A 22,496-nucleotide genomic window follows, 5' to 3' on the forward strand; every position below is an offset into this window, starting at 1 on the left:
AGGACCGAAATATTCGACAGGAATCAAAATAACTGCACAAAACAAATAATTATATTTGCAACTTGGTGGAAAATCCTTTGGACGTCACCAGACGTTTTCAGTCTTCCCTGGTGATGCTCTCGCAACCACCTTTAGCTCTTGCTTGTTTGTGGAATCTCTGTGCCTTTAATCTGGCCCCTCAAGTGAGAGCCGCCCAGTTGGGACTGCGACCAGACGACTGACTTGGCCAGTTCACGATATTCCGCCTCTTCACTCTGAGGCTGGATGATATGGTTGGGACTGAATATGGTGCATCACTTTACCCTTTTGTGATTGGTTTGAGCTACCAAATAATAATTGTGAAGTATTTTTGTTTTCTGAATTTCTGAAAATCATAGTTAAAACAGACCCGTATTCACTGTTCCCAACATTTATCAGCTGTTATTCAAATATACCAGACAATACTAATAACATTACTGCAATAGAGTATGGAATTTATTTAGATAAATTATGTTTATATCGGGTATATTTGTTGCAATATGTAGCACAACTTGGTTCTAAAAGTACATGGCATTGTGCATAGATGCAAGCAGATGACAATTAAGTATTAATAGTAGTAAAGTAGTAAATGTGCAGAAGCAGCAAACTCCTAAAACATGTGCTAACACATACACATGTAAACACTAATACACACACACACACACACCCCCACAGACACAGGTCATACAGCAGACAAGCACCATCTGTTTTCATATCTGCAGCTGCCTGGATTGGATGCCGCACACACACACACACACACACACACACACTGCAAGTGGAATGTCTGCTTGGCTGTACAACTAAACATCCTTAAGATGTGAAGAAAGACATAGAGAAGCAATTTTGGCATTATGCGTAAACACACACACACACACACACACACACACACACACACACACCCTTCAACAAAGTCCAAATCCTGATTAACCCATTGACTCCTGAGAAAGACCACCATGGTGGTCTGTGTTTGTGAGGTAGGGTGAATGGACAGGTGATCCATCGGTCTCCTCGCTCTCGGCCCTCTGCGCTGATGCTTGCACTTCCTTGAGAACATGAGTTTGGTGGAAGAGACACTCCTTCAGCTTGTCTTCAGTCAGGGTAAGACGCTCCTCCAGCACTGACACAGTCTGTGTGAAGTGAAGAGGTTTGGGGGTGGGGTGGGGTGGGGGGTGGGGGTAGTAATGTTTAGGCAGCCATATATAAAAACATAGTAAAGATGGGTATAGAGAAGATTGAGGCCTTCATGCTGAGAATGGTTCAGTCATGCAGGTCTCATTATGAATCTGTGGTAATCCATTAATGGATTTTTGAAATGAAATATTTATAATGTGTACGTGTTTTATGCTTTATTATTGAGCACTACGTCTCTGATAGAACGATAGAATGTGTCAGTAAACTTCTTCTCTGGAGCTAATGTTTGGGAAAATTGTACAGAAAACTCAAAAGTGTGAACATACTTTTCAGAGGAATCACTTAATCAGTTAACAGGTTCAGCAAGATAATAGAACAAATCCCAGATTTATCGTGGAATGTTAGATTTCAACTTAGAAATAATGACTGCGTGTTTGTGAGGATGAGTATGAGAACAGACTCCAAAAAGCTCATCCACGTGTTTCACAGCTTAGTTCATAGGAGTCAAAACGTCATTTGACAAGACAAATTTTAGCTGCAATCTAAATCTAACATACTATAAAATGGGTGGTATTTTTGGATTCCAGAGGGTCCGGAGGCGTTTCTGAGCGTATCGTTGTTTTAGGGTTGTATTTTTACCAGGAGGTGAGAGAAAGGCCAAGAGCAAAGTTAAAGTGGTGTAAAATAAATGGAGAGAATATCAAGCCTTTTGCGCCATCATTTCAAATTATTAATTCATTTAACAATGAATTCAAACAGCTCTGACCACGGCTTTATTATCATATTAAAGCCTACTATTGCTCAGTTCAGCTATTACTGACACCTGTTCAAACAGGTGCAGATCTGGACAGGTAAAACATTAATCATACTTCTAGTGGCTCTTGTGTTTGGCTACAGATGCTTTGAGTTTGACAGAGTAAGCTGCTTTTCCTTTCCCAAAAGAAAAACATATCAGATTTCCATCTTCTAATCTTTAGATCTTGCTTAAGGGGAATTTTGATGTGTCAAAGTAACCTGACACTGGGAATCAACTCTGCAGTGGAGGGAGTTGGAATTAATAAATTTCACACGCTCCCTCTATCGTGAATAGACGGTTTACACTTTTATGAATAACTGACCTGCGTGAGAATATCCAACTGTTGAACTACGTGCCGCAGGATAGAATCAAGACTTGATGGATGACCAGAGAGAACTTCCAGAGGGTGTGTTTGTCCTCTCTCTTCTTCCTCGTCCTCGTCCTCGTCCTCTTCCCTTCCTCTTCCTACCCTGTCAGCCCCAGTCTGGCTCTCAGCGGTCGAACCGGCCCCACCGGCAATTTCGTCCCCCGTCCATTCTTCCATGCTCGAACTGGAGACGTGACGATGACTGTTGGCGGCAGCCTGCGTGGGTGTCAAGTGTGTCCGCCTGTTTAAGAACTGGAGATGAAAACAAGGGAGAATGAAAGACTGGTCTTCAGATGATGGATATTTATGTGGGTGGTTTCTTTGACATAAGTGCTGGGCTCAGGTCTGCCAGGAGCTCTGCCCTCATGAAATGCTTTGAGTCGCACAAATAAAACTTACATTACATCAAATCGCCATTGTGGAAGCTGACATGTAATCGAGGACATGTCACTGAAAACAATGGGCTCTTAAAATAATGCTCCATTAATGGCGCCTCTAAGTGTCCGCACTGTTTCGACAACCTGCTGGAAACGCAAAAAAAAAAAAAAAGCGAGGAACCAACAACAACAAAAAAAAAACATTTTAAAAAGAAAATTCAAGTATATACTATTTCCCTTTAAAACAGCAGGTGAAACATCGGAAACAGCTCCTCTTAAAAAGTTGAATCTTTTGAAAGACATTTAACAACAGTTGAAGGGCAAATTGAGCGTGAGAACTATATAGAATACATAAAGTTTGAGTTGTTAATAATACAAAAAAAAAACCACACACCGATCCTTAGAGCCAGCTTGCATCATTGCCCTTTTTGAAAAATACAGGAATCAAAGTGGGAGAGAGAATAAAGACAGATGTTAATTAGCCCCACTAATATGCAATAATGATATATAATGCTGTGCAGGGTGAGCCAACATCCGTCCTGTCTCATTGTTCAGCCAGGCGGAGGCCTTGAGCCTGTTGTAACTTGGCAGACTGAAGGAGGTGGATGACTCACGCTGCTAGACTTCGGACTGAATGACAGACTCTGTGACCCACAGACTTACTTGCAGGTTAAAAACAAGTTATTAAGATCATTTGCAGTCAAAGGCAGCGAGAGCTCAGTTCAGAGAGTAAAACAGAGAAACATTTTTTTATTTGACTTTGTCAAACAATGATTTCCTTTCACGGCGAAAGGAGGGAAAAAAAGAGAACATTATGTTCACTTCAAAAAAAAAAAAAGAAAAAAAAAAGGGACATTTTCCTTGTTCCGTATTTATCCAGAAAGAGAGGATTGAGTGGAGAGTGTGTGTGTGTGTGTTGCTAAATACTTTCACACATGCACAATACTAGCTTTTTTATTACATACAGTATCCGGCTGGTGGCTGCTGAAAAGCTTTTCTAAACCAAGTGTTAAAGTGCCTTGCTCAAGGACACCTAAGCCAACTCTGAAGAATTTGCTGTTCAAAACTGTCTTTCTAGTCAAAGTGCTAATTTAAATCTTGTAATAAGCAAGTCAAGTCAAAACACGTAATCGAAAGGTTTTAAAAACTGTAAAAGTGTATTGCTTGACAGACAACAGTGACCTGGACAATATAGAGGAGATTCACCGTTTTCGGTCAAGAAAAATCCATCTAAGCTATGACTGAAACATCGATTAACTGTTAAATAGTTGAATTAGACATGTTCAGAGGAGAAACTGTGAATATATCGGTAGAAGGATGCTGAGGTTGGAGCTGCCAGGCAGGAGGTCTAGAGGAAGAGCAAAGAGGAGATTTATGGATGTAGTGAGAGAGGACATGAAGTTAGTTGGTGTAAGAAAAGAGGATGCAGAGGACAGGGTTAGATGGAGGCACATGATTCGCTGTGGCAACACCTGAAAGGGAACAGATGAAAGGAAAAGAATAAAGGCTCCCATACACTTTTCAGGTGGTTCCAAGTGATGCCTTCAAATTGCTCTCTGTCGACTAAACAGTCCAATGGAAAAGAAACAAATCCTCAGTTCGGAGAAGACCCAAGCAGCTGTGGCATTTTTGTTCACCAGTTGCTTCGTTGAAAAGTGTTCCACAATATTTATTGGGTAGAACTTGGACAACTCTATCCAAGATCAGCACTCAAACACTCTGTAAAACAGCCGTTCACAGTACAGGACTTCAAGGACCCGACTATCACTATCCTATGCACTGCTGATTACGTAACTCAAAAAGAAGCTGGAAGGTTCCAGCTTGGAGGCGGATGCAGCACAGGAAGACTGAGAGAACTGCTTTCTTCCAGCAGTGAGTAGTGCAGGGTTAGTTAAAAAACAATCAGAGTAGGGGTCCTTAAGAATGACGCTCGAGAAACCACTGTTCCCAAAAAAAAATAAAAAAAAAATAAAAAATTAAAATTCTGCCAACAATGACATTTTTAGCACTCAGATAGATCAGTGTCTGTACCATTTGTCTGGACCTGGTAAAGCAAAGTTGGGCTCTGACATTGTGTCTCGCGTAAAAGGTGGAAAGAGGGTAGATGGTGTATTGAGTGCATGAAGAGGACGAGAAGGGGAAAAAATAAATGAGGGAAGTGTGAGGAGGATGGAGGAGGGAGACAAGGATGAGGGTGTCACACATTCCTGGCCTCATGCATGGAGCAATCGATTCTGGCTCACTTCCTGAGCACTGTCATCAGTTCAAAGAGAGCATGGAGGGAGGCAGAAGAGGAGGGAGGAATGGAGGGAGGTGAGGAGGAGTGTGTGTGTGTGTGTGTGAAGGGGGGGGGGGGTTTACTCCTAACTCCTGAGTGGAGGTGAACAAAACTCTTAGCGTGTGGATGGTGAGTGTTACTTGGTATCTCAGTATTTTCTTATTTCTGTACCCCTCCTCCCCATCCACCCATCCTCCTTTGCCCACATCTGACTAACATCTGCTCAGCTCATTTCCGCTTAGCAGATACAAATCTCCATCCCCCCCCCCCTCACCACTCCGCCAGGAAGTGTGGGTGCAATCAGAAATTTAACAGACAGGGTACCCCTGCTTGTGTTAGTGAGTGCACACACATACACACAAATACACAAACACAAGCAAACTAGATAAATCTAATAAAACTCTTGCAGCCGGGGACATGGCAAATAAAGTTTTTTTTTTTTCCTTTTAATATGCAACTAGTATTTATTGCTAGATTTTAACAAATGCTTAACAAATCCATAAAAAAAAAACCCAACAACAACATCTGGTAAGAGTTAAAAGTGTTAAATCAGTGTCAACATGAAGCATGTTACACTTTTACTGGCGTAAACAATTGTGAAAAATCGTAAGTACATGCTTCAAATGCACTAACTGAAGCTTGATAACTTTCTGCATTTTAAACAGAAGGTCGGTACGGACACAAAAATGGATTATTATTGAGAATTATTAGGAGACTTCCAAGGCATGTAGAGCATGGAGGGAGGCAACCAACGTATGAACCTATAAAAAGAAGCATTTCTGAGATAAAATCCTCGTTTCCCCGAAGAATGTCAGGGGTCACCGGCCCGCTGTAACGGCGGTCAGCAGTGGTCATGGCCCGCTGCCCGCCATGGGTTTCTGTCTGCTGAGAGATGAGCGGGTGGTTAGGCCTGGGTGGCAGGGGAGAGCGGAAACTTGCAGCTCCGTTAACAAGGTTACTGGGAGACGTGACCGGCACGAGAGAGCTGAGGGTTAATTACTGGAATGTGAGGGGTGCTGGTCCTTAAGGAAAACAATATTCTTAATATTAATATTTTTACATTGGATTCGTTTTATGTAGTAAACCATGTAAATATTTACTAGTACACTCTGCATTTGGTTTGTTTTATATATATTATTCCATATTTTGCTGCAGTTTGTGTTGGTTTAAAGTGCTACTCCACCGCTGTGAGAGTGAGAGATGTGACTGACTTTGCAGCAGTAAATGTCAATCCATTTATTTTATTTATTGCTCTTATTGTTGACAGCATCTTGCCCGTTTATGACTGGAGCACATGTAGGATAAACTGCAATGGCATCGCAAGAGGAGTCCATGTTAAAAAGTTCGCAGGGGCTGTGATGTTTGTGATCAAAAGCATCAAGCAGACCGATCAAAAATAGCCATCCCTCCATTCCTAAATCAAATGGCAGATGTCTGATCAAAAACACAATTACCACGAGTACCAGAATTAGCTGGGCTCTTCCTCTTTTGGCAGGAAAGCCCACACACTGAGACCCTAACCTAAAAAAGCCGTTTGATCTTAATTGAAGGGTCTCTGTGATGTTGTGCCTCCCCTCACGACCTCGCTGCTTTACCTGAAGCCACATACTCATCTTCAAAATAATTAATTAACATGAAAAATCCTCCTTGTGATGTGAGTGAAAGGATCATGATTTAAATTACTTTCCCCTTTTCCACTTATTTTGCCAGATTGTGTTATAAATAAGCCTCCAGCCCTTTTTTAAAACACATACTCAACCATCGTAATCTGCATTTACTGTACACAACACCTTTTTGACACCGTCTAAAATTAAAATTGTATGTAAATTAGCCAGGGTGAGCCCCTCTTTAAGTGGTCTGTCACTGTGGTCAAAGCGTCCTGTCCACTGAAGAGGACACAGATGGGCTCTCAAGCTGTGTGATGTTAAGTATTCCCATTGAGCTGCCTGCCCTCCTCATGCCAAGAATGGGCTGTGTTGACATACTGACCATAATGTGACAAGTATCATAAGCAATACTCAATATGACAGCGTGACTGCACACATTTTTAAAAAGCAGCACTTGAAATAATCTACATTAAGCGACTGGGATTAATGAATGCGTTAAAAGAAAATGGTGAATAAATGAAGGTCTTGTAACCACAGCTGTGTGTGAAGGTAACACGCAGTAGTACAGTGAAATCCTCAGAGTAAAACTGGTTGTGTTCTTTGACTCTTTCAGAGCCATTACAACAATGTGTTGGTGTAATTGTTCATAGTTGAACCACAGACATATTTCCAAACTAATAGGAATTTACACAGCTTCCTTTTGTTCTGGTTATGTCGTCACTAGGTTTTTTTTTTTTAGTTTTTAAAGTATATTGAAGTATTTACCAAATATCAGCCAATATTTGACATTTTTAACTGCAGCAGTCTTTTAAAACAGCAAACCATACAGTTGTCATTGTTTCCTAAAATACCAAATTCTAAACACAAAGAAAGTTGTGTTTCTGTCACTATACATTTACAATCTGTGAGGCCAAAATACATCAGAGGAGCAGAAATGTCAGATTACACTTTTGCTCCATGTAAACTCAGATTTCCAGTTAAAAGATTTATTTTAATGCAACTCTGTTCAGGCTGCACCCAGACAGGATTCTGAAGGTGTCGTTCATAAATTAGGTGCGTTACTTCGAATGATTTGCTATTGAGTTGAAGTATAGCACCACAGGTTTTACCCTGTATTTTGCTCCATATTGCCATTTTATGCAGGACCAAAGTCCTGTACTATCAACTAAGTTGGGATTCAGTGTGTTGATCAAGGAGGACAACTGTTCTACCTCCTGAACCAAAGTCGCCCCTGGCCCAAAAATGTGTGTAAGGATTTCTCTTAACATTGGTAACATGTACCAATGCATCGTCCAGCTAGTAATATTTGTGAGTTTGTGCGAGTCCTTCAACCAGCCAATCAAACAGCTCTGCAGGTGGTTCACTTTGTCAGTGGTGGACAGAGCAAAATGACTATTAGCAACTGTTGAGCTCCGTCTGTTAGGAGCAATGTAAATATCGACTTTATTTTCTCCCATGCTTTTTATCCAGTATGTCATGGTGACACAGCAGCCTGTCTTTAAATGACAAGGAGCTGAAATAAAACATCTTTTGTGTGTGTGTGTGTGTGTGTGTGTGTGTGTGTGTGTGTGAGTGAGAGAGAGAGAGAGAGAGAGAGAGAGAGAGAAAGGGAGAGAGAGAGAGAGAGAGAGAGAAAGAGAGAGAGAGAAAGAGAGAAGAGGATGAAGAGCGGAAAGGCAGTTGGAGGTATGGAAGTGTCTAGGAGAGGTGGCGGTAGAGTTTCTGACTAGTTTGTTTAACAAGATCTTGGTGAGTGAGAGGATGCTGAGGACTGGAGGAGAAGTGTACTGGTGCCCATTTTTAAGAACAAGGGAGATGTGCAGAGCTGTGGCAACTACAGAGGAATAAAACTGATGAGCCACAATGAAGTTGTGGGAAAGAGTAGTGGAAGCTCGGCTAAGGGCAGAGGTGAACATTTGTGAGCAGCAATATGGTTTCATGCCTAGAAAGAGTCCAACAGATGCAGTATTTGCTTTGAGGATGCTGATGGAGAAGTACAGAGAAGGTCAGAGGGAGTTGCATTGTGTCTTCGTAGATTTAGAGAAAGTGTATGACAGGGTGCAGAGAGAGGAGCTGTGGTATTGTATGAGGACGTCTGGAGCGGCAGAGAAGTATGTTAGAGTGGTGCAGGACATGTATGAGAGCTGTAAGCCCGTGGTGAGGTGCTGTAGGTGTGACAGAGGAGTTCAAGGTGGAGGTGGGTCTGCATCAAGGATCAACTCTGACCCCTTCTTGTTTTGCTCTGGTGATGGACAGGCTGACAGATGAGGTTAAACAGGAATCTCCATGGACTATGATGTTTGCAGATGACATTGTGATTTGTGATCAGACTCATGAGTCTTGCCGTTAACCAGGTGTACGGCAGGTCAAAACAGCGCCCTCGTGCAGCCTGAGTAATCCGGAGTGTTGTGCACATCATCACAAATGAGATGCAAACCTGTGCATTGGTAGTGTGCAGTACAAAATGATCTTGAGGAGCTTCAAAATCACAACTATACTAGTGGAAAGCAACTACCTGGATCTACATACCCACACATAGTCTGCCTCCTTGTGGCCAACCCTTAAATCCCCAAGATACACACGATCTACGCAAGGAAGCAGGTGAAAACTGACGCAGATGACGCTGCCATTGCCTTTGTGTATGCGTAGGTAAGGAGCAGGTATACCTCAACGCCAAGTGCACATTTTACATATAATTCATTTAAACACTAGAATAAAAATAAATAACAGTGACAACAGAGCGGACCATGTGACCACTCATCTTTTCTTCGATTAGATGGTTGGTCTGGTACTGAAGTTGGTCCTGTGATAGGAAGGGAGTGTTTCCTGGTTACAGGAAGCCATGTAATGTCATTAATAAACCAGGCGGCACACAGAGAGGAAATCCTTGTTCAAAATCAAAGCCAGCACTAGCCTGCCCTGACCCTCCGCCCTGGTTTCACTTTCCTAGTTTTGCAGCCCCAACACACACACACACACACACACACACGCACATGTAAGCAAATAGTTGCCCTCTGGACACCAACACATGTGGCTGTCGAGCAAACGTCAACGGTGGCACGTACACACACACACACATACTACTGGCTGCCATGTGTACCATCAGACAGACGCACACAAACAATTATTCACTCAGCAACTCCTGCCACACATCCAAACAACTCACAGCTGGAGTCACTCTCCAGAATTCTTTCCTTGATTATTAACAGAAGTAATGGCTCTGCTTTTAACACACAGTCAAGGTAAACCTGTTGAACTCTCTGACACTCTAAGCTGGTGTTATGACCAAAAGTGGCATAGAGATGCAAGCGATTTGGCAAAGTTTTTTATTTATATTTTACGTACCAGTGAAACTATCAGAAACAATACAGCCATGGAAAGTTTGACTCATGAGTCAGATGTAGCAATCATCTTATCCTCCGCCCGGATGCTGTGTGAAGGTGAACCCAACTATATCTAACAGGCATCCATCCACCTTCTGTTTCTGCCCAAGCTCCTGCCTCAAAAGCCCAACTTTGTGTGCGGCCTGATCCAGGATTGGTACAGAACACAGAAATCAATTCTTTACCAAACAGCAGCACTTTGTTCCTACCGTACACCTGTTATTTTCAGTTTTATCTAGTGAAATATGACGAAAAAATACACGCGCACACAGCGTATTTTAAAGGGAAACTAACTGAACGACAGATGTGGGGAAAAAAAACAAACTAAAATGACCCCTTCAGGCACAAATGCTGCTGGGAATTACGTGAAACTATTGGATGCAGTTTCGGTCCTGTGTGAAATTAGTACCTGGGCCCCATGTGAGGGGACAGTTTGAAACCTTTTGCAAACCTATTTCTTAATGTGCAAACGTGCATTCGACACCTCCCATAAAGCCAGACAGCAGTGGCAGTAATCAGAGACATATTTCCATTTAACAAATTATTTCAAATCTTTCCGCTTGATTTTATTACACGCAGGGCTATTCTAGTCTGAACTTAGCCTTGGACCTGCTTTATGAATGCAGGTTAGTTGTAGTAATAATAATTAAAATGAACGGTCTTCACAAATTAACCTGCTGTTTGTGTGTTAATCAACAGAATCACACACACACACACACACACACACACACACACACACACACACTATCCTCCACCACCCCTGACCTTTAACAAGAAGTCAGTTGGCAGGTAGAATTGGCAAGAGATCTGACGCCTCTGCCAGCCCTGCCAAGACGCCACATCAGAGGATTAATTTTTCATTCATCTCCGTCACACCTCATTGCCATGTACCCAGGTGTTATATCCACACCCATACCATGACATTGTATCTCTTCAGGCAAACACACAGCTAACCATGTTCACACCCATAAATGAACACACAAATAGAGACACAAGAAAAAAAAAGGGAAGCACCTAATCAAATAAACACATACAGATATCATGTAACTATGATTCCACATGAATCACTCATCTAACCTAACAGGCGCTTTCTCAGAGGTGCAGCAACACTGATATTTTCACAGAGCTGAAAGATGAGCAGGAAGCCGGCAGGAGGTTCACGTGGCTTTGAGGAAGTGGATGGATCCTCTGTATTTCTCACCCTCCCTCTCTGACATCTGCACAGCAGCCACCCACACACTCAGACTAAAATATCCTGCATAGCGGTGTTTTGCCATTAAATGCAGTATGCTTGTGACCGGCTCACACACTGACTGTAAACACCTCGTCCTCAGCCAATTAAAAAAAAGAAAAGAATACAGCTTTGCCTTTAGTTCGCTGAGCAGAGCCAGATAGCTCTAGCTGGTGAACACACATGCATGTTCACACACACACACACACACACACACACACACACAGGCAAAGGCTACTATAACAAATATAAAGTAACGTGAAATGCCAAAATAGTACACACTGAAGCTGGCATCCATACAAAATATAGTCCATTGTACATTGTGCATATTCTCAATAGTGGCATAATTACACAAAACATGGACATAATGAAACTCTAATAACTTCAAAAGCATGCAACTGCAAAAAAATATTATCAGTATCACACATGAAAACACACACACACACCTTTATAGAAACGCATTGTATTCACAGGTGTTAAAAATTCAGTTAAGGAATCCTGGGTGTATAGATTCCCCATATCATGGGAAACTTTACACGACCAAACCAAAATACATAATAATACATAATAAATCATGTAGTCAGTCATTCATAACAAATGCTTTTCACTCTGAGACATGTAAAAAGATGCCTCACTGGCTATGCTACTGTAAAACAGTGTTGCTGTTTGCTAATTTATGCATTTATTCTGCTTCTGGACAGAAGGTGCGGTTTAATGTGTGTGTGTGTGTGTGTGTGTGTGTGTGTGTGTGTGTGTGTGTGTGTGTGTGTGTGTGTGTGTGTGTGTAGATGGACTCAGCACTGTGACCCACTTCTGTAGGATGAACAAGTAAGTATCTGTCACCAAATCCCACTAAGAATAAAGATGACTCATCACCCAGGCCTGCTGGGTTCTCAGTGAGAAAAGGGAAGAGAAAGCTACGAAAAAGAAGAAGGAAAAAGTGCAACATCATGTCCCCAAATTAATCTCATATCTCACATCCCTCAGCTTACTTCCCATAGTCAGAAGACATGCATGTTTGGTTAACTGGCGACTTTAAATTGCCCGTAGCTGTGAATGTGAATGATTGTCTCTCTCTCTGTGTGTGTGTGTGTGTGTGTGTTGTGATAGAGCCGCGACCTGTCCAGGCTGTACCCCGACTCTCACCTTGAACAGGATAAGCGGTTACAGATAATGGATAGAAGGATGGATATTGCAGACCTGGTTTTATCTAGAAATTGTAGCTAAACTGTCAGATAATGTATAAGAGTGAAATATTTGTGCTTTCAGTCCTGTGTAATGTTATGAAAAGAACACAGCACTGACAGTGAGTTGCAGGCTCCCACTCATGCTAAAAATGGATGCAGTGCTGACAATAGAGGGCTAAGGATCAAAACATCCTCTAAAAAAATATATATAAAAAAAAAACAATACCCAGAGTTCATTAAATATGGTCAAGCACTTGTAGCGTTGGTGTGGAAACAGGCTTTGCTGGCCGTCAAGTAAATTGGTTTGGGACCACCAGACAGCAGCAGACACTTTTTGTATGTTCAGCTTTTGGTCTCAAGATGTATGAATGCCATTCACTTTAAAGGTGTAATGAGTCAGATCACAGTACAAAATTGTCAGCAGTTGTCCAACGTAAAAGCAACATATCAGTGAACCCATTTTTAAGGTTTATTTCACACATGGAAAAATTCAAACAAGCCAGAGCGCATCACTGCAAATTATGTGCACTTATTAGTTAAATGAATCTGGGGCAGGAACAGAAAAGCAAACAGGAAAAAACGATTCTGTTCTCTACTGATGAATATTCAAAGGGTTTTACTGCAACATAGAACAATTGTGAGGGAGGACATGAAGTCAGTCGGTGTGAGAGAAGAGGATGCAGAGGACGGGGTTAGATTGAGGCACGTGGAGACTCCTGATAGAGAACAGCCCAAAGAAAAAGAACATGTTGACAATTGTTAAAACTACATCTTAAAAATATAAGCAGCCCTTTAAACTTTTTAAAGAACGACAGGTGAGCAGCTAGCCTTTTAGCTAAGACATGCCGATTTGGGCCAGGGTCAGGGGTTCAGGGGGTCCAATCAAGAGCACATGGAGTAAAGAGTGCGGTTATTTTTGTGACTGCTGCTTAAATGAAGCACATCAAAGGGGACAACAAATTCAACACGACTAAATGATCAGTTTGATTGAAAACACTATCTGAAACGAAAGTTAGGCCGAACATGTCCAAAAAGCAGAGCACACTTGGAAACTGTTTCAGTGACAGAGGTGTAGCTTTAGTGACATAGCTCTATAATGCAGAAAAATAACCACGGCTGTGGGTGTAAACCGCACATTTTGCAAGCAAAATAGGAGCAGAACTGAGAGAGACCACACGTGCAGGTGGTCTAGTGAATCTGTAATCAGAGCCATGTTATAGTCAGGCAGGTGTAAATAAAATCCGTCGCTTGCCTTTGTAAAAATGTCTCTGGCCACGACCTGATGTACTTGTGCCACGTTCTAAGAGGTCACTTCACCCGCTTATATAATAACATCATACCAAAGATGAGTCACTGTCACGGGACCCAAAGGTTCAACCTTCTGCAGTTGCCATGAAAATCAGTGATGCTGCCATGTTAAGGATGTACTAGAAAGTACACAATTCTAAGGTCACAGTAGCCCAGTCTCACAGAACAGAACCCCATCACACACACGCTGCTTTATTTGTAAAAAAATATATTTTTACAGAGTTTTATTACAGTAGTTATAATCTGTGTGGTAATCACAACAGACTCCTTAATTTATCTTGGGGAATATACAAATACTCTGGAGCAACACTTTCTAATAGCTTTCACATGAGCATGTAGATGATATGATACTCGTTCCTGTTAAAGTATAATATAATTAATTATATAAAGGGAGAAAAACTTTTGCTTCTTTTCCCCAAACAATTTAACAACGTAATCTAATCCTGTAAGTGAATACATCAGAGACATGTTATGGGTGTGTTTGTGTGCATGTGTACACGTCTGTGCTGAAACCAAGTCTGCCATGAAACAGTGAGGTTAGACGAGCCGACTGTGGCAGAAATAAGCAAGCATGTGTGGCACTGCGGCTAAAACGAATGAGAACAGGAAGCTATTAACATGATATTACCAGACCAACAAGGGGCCGGAAATTAAATCTGGCCTCTGAGGAGGTTATGTTCCAGCCCTCCCTTGTGGTGGGTATTTGATTATGATGGCCTTCTGCAGCTCATGTGCTTAGCATTTATTTCTCACTTGATCATTAAATATTTCTTTTATTGTGGAGCTGTGGTAATTAACATGCCACCTACGGAGGAAAGTCCAGTCCTAACAGCCACTTTGAACCAACTAGCTAGCAGGCTAACCAAAACCCATCTTTTGTCTTCTACCCAGTTCCCAGTTCACTGCCAGTGTCTACGTACACAGATGCTTGGGTAAACCGTAACTTTGTCCTGACCCTCAGGGAAGCACCTTGAATGGCGGCTGCTGTCATCAACAACAAACAACAACAACAACAAAAAAGGTGAACATGAGGAAACATTGTAACGCACTTTGGATAAAAGCACTTTATAAGCAGTCAAGTAACATGGTGTCTGTAAATCTGTTGGAGCACGGTGACAGTGGAAAGAGGGAAAGAGAAGCAGACAGACACAGTTGTGATCACAGCAAAGCAAACTGTCTAAACTTTACGAAATGATTTAGACTCATTTAAGCTGCTTCAGAGCCTAAACAAGGACGTGACTTGAAAATGAGGGGGCGTGGCTTTTTTTTCCCCCATTCATCCATCCACTCGACTCCATTCTCAGCCTTTTGTGATGCACATGCATTCTCGTAAAAAGCAGATAAGAAACCTGGTTACGCATATAAATTGCAGGTAGATTTAGCGCTGTCCTCGAAGCATCAGGGAATCAGGTTTCGCTAATTACCAAAACTATGGAACACAAGCTTTCTAATTTACAAGACAGTCGAGAAATCAGCTTACTTGAAAAGGCCAACTGTGAGCGAACCATGACAACAATGGCAACAGACCAAACCTCTGTTATCCAGGCAAATTCATATTGTAATGCCAAAGAGCTCCACAATACAACTCACTTTTAACTGCCCACCGGTGGAATAGCCTTTTCGTTTATAGAAAACATGCTTCTTAAAAGCACAAACTACCCTAATATTTCTCACAGCAGGCTGTGGAGAACAAAATGTAAATGGCTAAATTTAAAGACTTGCCACATGCAAGTCTCTTTCCTACTTAAAGACACAAACAGTCATGCTACCCCAATACTTAAGTCTCTACAAATTTAGGACCCCAACGAAAAGGGGACATGATTAGGACCAAAGCTAAAGCCAACGCGGCTCAACTAACTACCATTTACATTGTCAAAGTCAAGAGCTTTAATTTCCATTGGTTAGTCTATTAATTAGTCCTACTGTCCCTGTGTGCAGCTTTTCTAGCTTCTAGTTAGACCAGAAACTAATGGGAGTTAATGGTCTTAGTAAAACTATAGTTTAATAAAAGAAACACGATTAGATGTGTTCAATGAAAAATGACTGACCTTCTACAAAGCACTGAAACATTTGGAACTAGTGATCATGAGAAGCCTTTGCTGATGTAAACCGAACAAAAATAAACACATAACACAAGTCTGATAACCAGAACTGTTGACTTTCAAAAGTCATTGGGGGTTAGAATGTAATCTTAAAGAGTCCTCCACAGTTCACGATCCATTAATAAATCGAGTTGATTTAGAGAGGATTGATTTAGTGTGACGGACCTGACACACACCCTGGTGATCATTAACACCAAATACCCTCTGGGTGCTGTTCCATCTGTCTTTACGACAAGATAACGGAGCAAACATTGTCAATTAGAATGATAATGACAGCAAAAGCCCATTGAAGATTCTGTGCCAAACGAAAACTTGATGTTACAGTAGACGAGATAAATAGATCTGCTAGGTCTTGTTTCGAACAAGCCATGAAAATAAAAACAAACTGAAATAAAAAGTATGTTGAGGTGACAGAAGTGTGTTTTCCTGATTAGGCTGTAACTCACTCAGATACAGAGCCACTGTTTAATATATTTACCCAAAGCTCATTTCCCCGCCCCCCATATTTACCCTCACCTGTTATCATGACCTTGAAGAATTGCCTCTGTCTCCAATAGGTTTCTCAGACTAACCTCTGGTAGCGCTGGGAAACCTCTTTGTTTAATGCTTTATAAATCCAGGAGCCAGAGCAACTGAACACAGTCTATAAATGATGAGTATTTGCATCTTTCTGCTGCACCAGAATAACTGTGAACATTAAGCTGTTCGTTGTGCAATTTTAATGCACACATACAAACCTTCTCATTCTCCTTGGCTGTTAATCTCAGTTTCAATATTCTGTGCGTACACAGGAATTTTGAATGGGGAAATCTCTGGTTGGGATTGTGCACCACAGACATCAGAGGTCACCGTCAAAAGCAGAACAGCGGAACCCCTGTAATAACCGCCGTTTCGCTGAAGGACATTTCTGTAGGATGTTTACTGTCGCGGCCACTTAAACACGAAACATAGCTAATGTATTAGAGGGTAGATTCCATCAATGTTGCACATGTGGATAAGATCTAAGAGTGACCTCTCTGCAGCCAGTCCACAACTGTGGTTCCTATTATTTTATCAATCCCCCTTCTCTTCTACTACATTTACATTTTAGTCATTAGGCAGACGCTTTATACTTCCTCTTATATTCTTCTACGATTCTGTCTGTTTTGTCTCTGTTAGGTGCCAAATGCCAGGGACTCTACATGATATCAGATTCCCTGGCTGGGCCCCACAGTAACTCTAATCATCTACGTATAATGATCCTGACTAATCAGAGACACAAAAATACAATGTTTGCAATCTATAGCTGTTGTTTGGTTGTTGTCATAGCAACAAAGTAAAACAATAGTCAGAGAGCTGCAACGTCTCTGCGTGACCTATGATTAATAACAGTATATTCTTTAAATTTCCTGGTAAGCTTGAGTTCTGTGCTGATTATCATGGTCTTTCCAATGTTCAGCCTGACTTTGAACTCATGCATATGTAAATAAAAAAAATACCACCACCACCTAGTACAGCACTCTTTAAATGGACGGACATCACAAGAGAGATTTCCTGATGAAAGTCTCTTGTTAGAGAGAAAATCAGGCTTTCACTGAGACATTCAGCCTCTCATATCCCATCTCTTTCCCACCAAAGTCTGAAGTGGATGTGAAACCTTGCAGCGAGGAAGTGAGTGAGCATTATTGTGGCTTTGTATGGGATTAGCCCATTTTAAAACCCCCTTAATAAGATTTATCCACATTATTAACATTTTAATGGACATTCCAACCCACACATGCACATGCCGACTAAAATCAAAATCCATGGCTATGAAATAAGGCAGCAGGAGGGAAGAAATTTTATGGTTCATTGACCTCACCCAGCTGTAAGTACTTTGTGGATGCAAACTTGACATGCAAAGGTAGCAGCCTGTATCATGAAAATGTGAGGCGTAAGTACTTCAGGACATGTTGAAATATAGTAACATGCAATCTATGTAAAAAAAAAAAAAACGAACTCCAGCTTAAAAAAACACTCATACATACAAAGGCTGGCATTATATTCTATTTCTGTGTGATATATAAAACTTTTAGCTGCTGTATACTATAGGACTTTGAGATAAACTGACCAGCAAGCATACAGTCCACGCACTGCACAGCAGTGAATGAGGCCTTCTGATCATTTTGACAAATTAGGTTTACCACCCTGCTCACACAGGCACTTGTACAAATGCTATGTTCAGAAGGTAGCCTGAATTAATTAGCGCTGTTAGTAATTAGTCTGTTCTACTTTACTTATGCACAAGCAACACTAGATGAAAGTCTAATAGTTTATCCTGTGGTGGCAATTAATTGAAAAGCTATGTTCATATTCTGCATTGTGGTTGAAAGTGTCATATTGAGTTTGCAAACTGAAAAGAACTGAAAAATTCAAGGACAACTCCAACACAATCTAGCCCCCCCCTTCAAAATGCCAACCTGTGGCCAACACTGATAACAGGTGGCTAAATGAATAGCTAGAAAGACCAGCTGATTGGGTTAAAGAGGCCCTCAGAGAGGAAGGAGTGAGCACTGCCATCATTGTGTAGCATCATGGAATGGGAGAACTGAAGGGGCGGGGGGGGGGGTTCTAGGCTGCTTGACAGGCAGTTGAAGCAGCATGGAGTTAGAGGTCATGCTGTTCCTCTGCCCTTCACAGTACAGGCAGGAGGGAGTAGAGAGAGCTGCCCCAGTCTCTGGCATCCACAGGCGGTTTGTCATCGTGGGTCATACAGCACCAAGCTGTCTCTCAGCTCTCTATCAGAGAGAGAAACAAGCAGGGGTTTCTGTTGTTGTGTGTCTGGTTATATGTGCATTCTATTAACATTAGAAACAGCCTTGGCTTTGTGTAATATAGTGTATGTTGATCGTGCATCGAAGCAGTGGCAAGTAATGAACTGTACATTCAGCTGAATAAAATAGGAAATGCATCCATGGAATGGGGCAAACCCCCGTCTCCCACTGCCTGCTATGACTTTGGGCCTATTCTGGCACCGAATATCTTTCTCTGTGCTAGTCAGTTTAAATAAATGCTTTTTTTTTTTGGCTTTTACATAGTTTCCAAGCTGATGGTGTCATGGATGAACCCATGCAGCAGACAGATTAGACCCCGACTGAAAGAGCAAAGTCAAGCTGACATCTGCTGCTAAGACCTTACTCATCAAACGACAGGATTCAGGAGAAGCAAGACAGATTTTCTGAGAACAACAGGTACCAAACAGCAGTGTACAATGGACACTGGAAAAAAAACGTGGAACCACCATAAACATTTCAGTCTACGTATACTTTGTAAGTTAGGGTTGTTGTAAAATATGTAATGCAAAGGGTTGATTTATTTTTTTATATTACAAAAGGGATTCACAATCGACTGCAACGGTGGCGCAGTTGTTGGTTCGATCCCCGGTTGTTTCAGTCACATGTCGAAAAGTGCTATTTAAGTGCAAACCATTTACAGAGTAAGATAACGGAACACAAGAATATATATTACAGGTATAAAAAAAATAAAACTATATAAAAAGGAAATCATTCTTTAACTGGGATATGGAACAACATTTAGGCATTCGTTTTTGATTCATTTCTCTGAAGGTCTGCTCTGCAAACTGGTACGCCTGCATACTTTGTGCTTTACATTTTGCCAAAACCAGAAATCAGCAATTGTATTTTGCAAAGCTGGTCAAAAAATAAATAAATAAAAAATTGTCCCCGCTTTCTATGCATAGCTCAGCAGTTGACAATGCAAGAAAATGTTACTCAGTAGTACGTAATCTCTTTAAATTGTATCGGGATAGTTCATTGCACAAACTCAAGAATGTTTTTTTTTTTGTTGTTAAGTTCAAACAATCTAAGGCAATAAGTAAATGATTTGCTTAAAATTATGTGACAGTATAAAAGGTTTACTAACTGGAAGCAGCTAACTGCCATCGCTGGCAGTTCAGACCAAGGCTTTTGAAGTTGCGCAGCTAATTCATCACAGCGGCGAAGGGACTTCCTAAGAATAACCAACTGTACGGAGGGAAATAAATGGGTGACTTCTTCATTAGTGCTCAAGTGTTCAAATATAGCTGGTCACAAGGGGACTGGCAGCACAAAGGTTGCGTGTGGACATAGTCATGTAGGGAACCATCGCCGGTCATAGCAATAACAATTTTTTTCCTCCATACTATATAAAATGCAAGCTATTTTTAAAACAGCATCGACATATTAATGAAGTGAAACTAAAAGAATTATTTGAGGAAAGAAGAGATGCATCACAAGTGTAAAAGTTTTGGTAATTTAAACCTTTTTAAAACACTAAACATTTTAATATTTTATATTACACTCATGGGAGAAGTGTATCTGGTTCATTTATTTGAAATCATTTTTGGACAACAACAGTACAAAATACAGAGGATAAAGATAATCCAGGTTGCAGACTGATGGACATGTACTGGGAGTATTTCACTGTTGCTTTAATGCTGCTGTGGGCATTGTTGGAAATAAAATTCATTTCGAAAACAACACAAAGGTCATACTTTAAGCCATGAAATTAATACTTGTTAGCTACACCTTATGACGATCAGTGCCAATTCCAGAATAATAATTTAGTGTCTGCCAACTGCTGTACCCACAAAATGCATATGCAAATGCAAAAACCATGAAGGTGTTTTAAGAGAGGATAATGTAATGTTTGCATTAACATGACGCATGAGAAGGGATGAATCCTATAAAGTAGAGCATGTATTTCTAAATGCAAAACACAAATTCCATTGTCACACGAATATGTAAAAATAAGGACATAAGCAGTGAGGACACTTAGTGATGACTAATAAAGCTTCTTGTTAAATGGATTATACAGGCAAAAGAAGCATCACCGCATTTCATGCACAAATGTTAGTTAGCATCAACCATCTAGATGCCTGTGTAGTGTAACAAAAATAGCAGCTGGTAATGTCGGACTTTATGTGCTTACAGCTGGTCAATCCATAACAAAATGGCATTTACAGCTTAATTATATTTTGTCTATGGACCTAGTAAATTTGACATATAAAAAGGGGTCAGACAAAAAAAAGATGACATACAGCAATTTACAACTAGAGGGGAGAACTTTACCTCCCAGAGTAATAATCTCATTCTTGTCTTTTTTTCATTTAAAAAGAAAAAAAAAAAAAAGACACGAAAGATGTCTTAGACATTGCCAATAATTCATAAACAATCAAGTTTTTTTTTTATGCTATGCACAAAATGCTTTTTCATTTGCTTAAAGCACTTAAAGCAAAGTGTAACCATTCCACAAAGTTGAAACCTAACTTTCATTAATTGAGAACATTCTCCAAGCAGCACAAAATTCATGTGTGAGCTATGTTATAAGAAGCAGCCAACTAACACAGGCAGGTTGTTGTGAATGGCAGTTACATAATGAGGCCCAGCTATATGGAATTAATATTTAAACAACCGTGTTAACAACAAACAGTGGCCCATTAATACGTAGCAGATTACAGAGGAAACCCTAAGAAGATTGGAAGGACAATTATTGTATAAGCTTCATGCATTTTAAAAAGTTTTACAACTTGTTGAATTCAGATGAGCGGTTAAAGAGTATATGTGTTGCTTATCAGCACTGTAAATAATGTATTTCAATATTTAGGCAAGATGCAACTCAAATACAATCAGGATTTGAGTTGAAGAAAGCAATGCATTGACATATGGGGCCTTTAAGTGTATGTAGGACAGCAGGATGTTAATCTTGAAATCCTGACACATATCCAAACATAAGAATGAGTCACATCCTTTTACATCTGAGAAAGCCAACCTGCTGGTAAAGAACACCTGTCCAGTGAACACTCAACCGATAAAGTAATTATAGGGAGAGAAAGAGTGAGAAGGTGGACAAACAGCAGACATGACAGCTGTGAACACACACACACACACACACACACACACACACACACACACACACAAAAAGAACAAGTAAAAAAAAGAAAAAAGAAAATGCACAAAAACCTCAGAAAGGTTTTGAATATGTACACTCAATGAAAATATACTATACAGGAATATTATCCTACAAGGCGACGGCTCTCGCAAGAAACCAACCAAACAGATGGATATCAACAAGGAAGATTGGATGAAGCTGCTTTGCCACACAAATGCCTACTAATCAGCTTTAGTACCTAGGCTAATACCAAAAGCACCTGTGGGAAACTCATTGGCCATTCAGAATAACCCCACTGCGTCTTGCTATTTGGGCCAGTATAAAACAATGGAAGCTCTAAAGCTAGCGCTGATCTTCCTCTTAAGCCCCTTTCACACATGCACTGGAATTCGGACATTCCTCTGACTTTTTCCAGAGGGGGCGTGTGTGAGAATGCAATTGTCCGCGTGAGACGCTGCTTCAAATTCAAGGCTTTAGAAGGTCAATGAGCTAGAAACTGGTAGCTGGTTAATGTAAGGCTGTGTTCATGACCCACCCAGGAATATGTGCTTGCATGTCTCTGTCTGGGCAACACAGCGTGTAGCCAGACGTTATTGGACGGCGCTGTAGCAAATATTAAATTAGGATTATCTGCATTTCTGGACAACCCTGCATTTTTGGCTGCCACGACTGTGAAGATTAAGCATATTTATCATTTACATTTTGGGATACCGTTAGAATGTCATGGATCCTGAAAGACTCTCGGGCATTAGTCTGTAGTTTTTGAGGTTTCGGTGTGCAATAAAAGTCTGTTCCTTTACAAAC

At 40.9% G+C, this 22,496-nt stretch overlaps 1 protein-coding gene across 2 annotated transcripts in view; it reads right to left on the reverse strand.

Annotated features, from left to right (window-relative positions):
- Positions 1–430: 430 nt before the first annotated feature.
- The window catches only part of poc1b (POC1 centriolar protein B), a 39,151-nt gene continuing 17,085 nt past the window's right edge, over positions 431–22,496 (reverse strand). The window contains exons 11-12 of one of the 2 annotated variants that reach the window (XM_067493131.1): positions 2,268–2,564; positions 431–1,145 (exon numbers count right to left, since the gene is read on the reverse strand). In XM_067493131.1, the coding sequence (XP_067349232.1) occupies positions 942–1,145; positions 2,268–2,564 (501 nt within the window). In that variant the 3' untranslated portion in view covers positions 431–941. Of the gene's footprint in view, positions 1,146–2,267; positions 2,565–22,496 lie in introns of those variants that run through there. The other variant, XM_067493134.1, reaches the window with a different exon arrangement.

This window comes from Channa argus, chromosome 23 (genome assembly GCF_033026475.1).
Source record: "Channa argus isolate prfri chromosome 23, Channa argus male v1.0, whole genome shotgun sequence".
Lineage (NCBI taxonomy): Eukaryota > Metazoa > Chordata > Actinopteri > Anabantiformes > Channidae > Channa > Channa argus.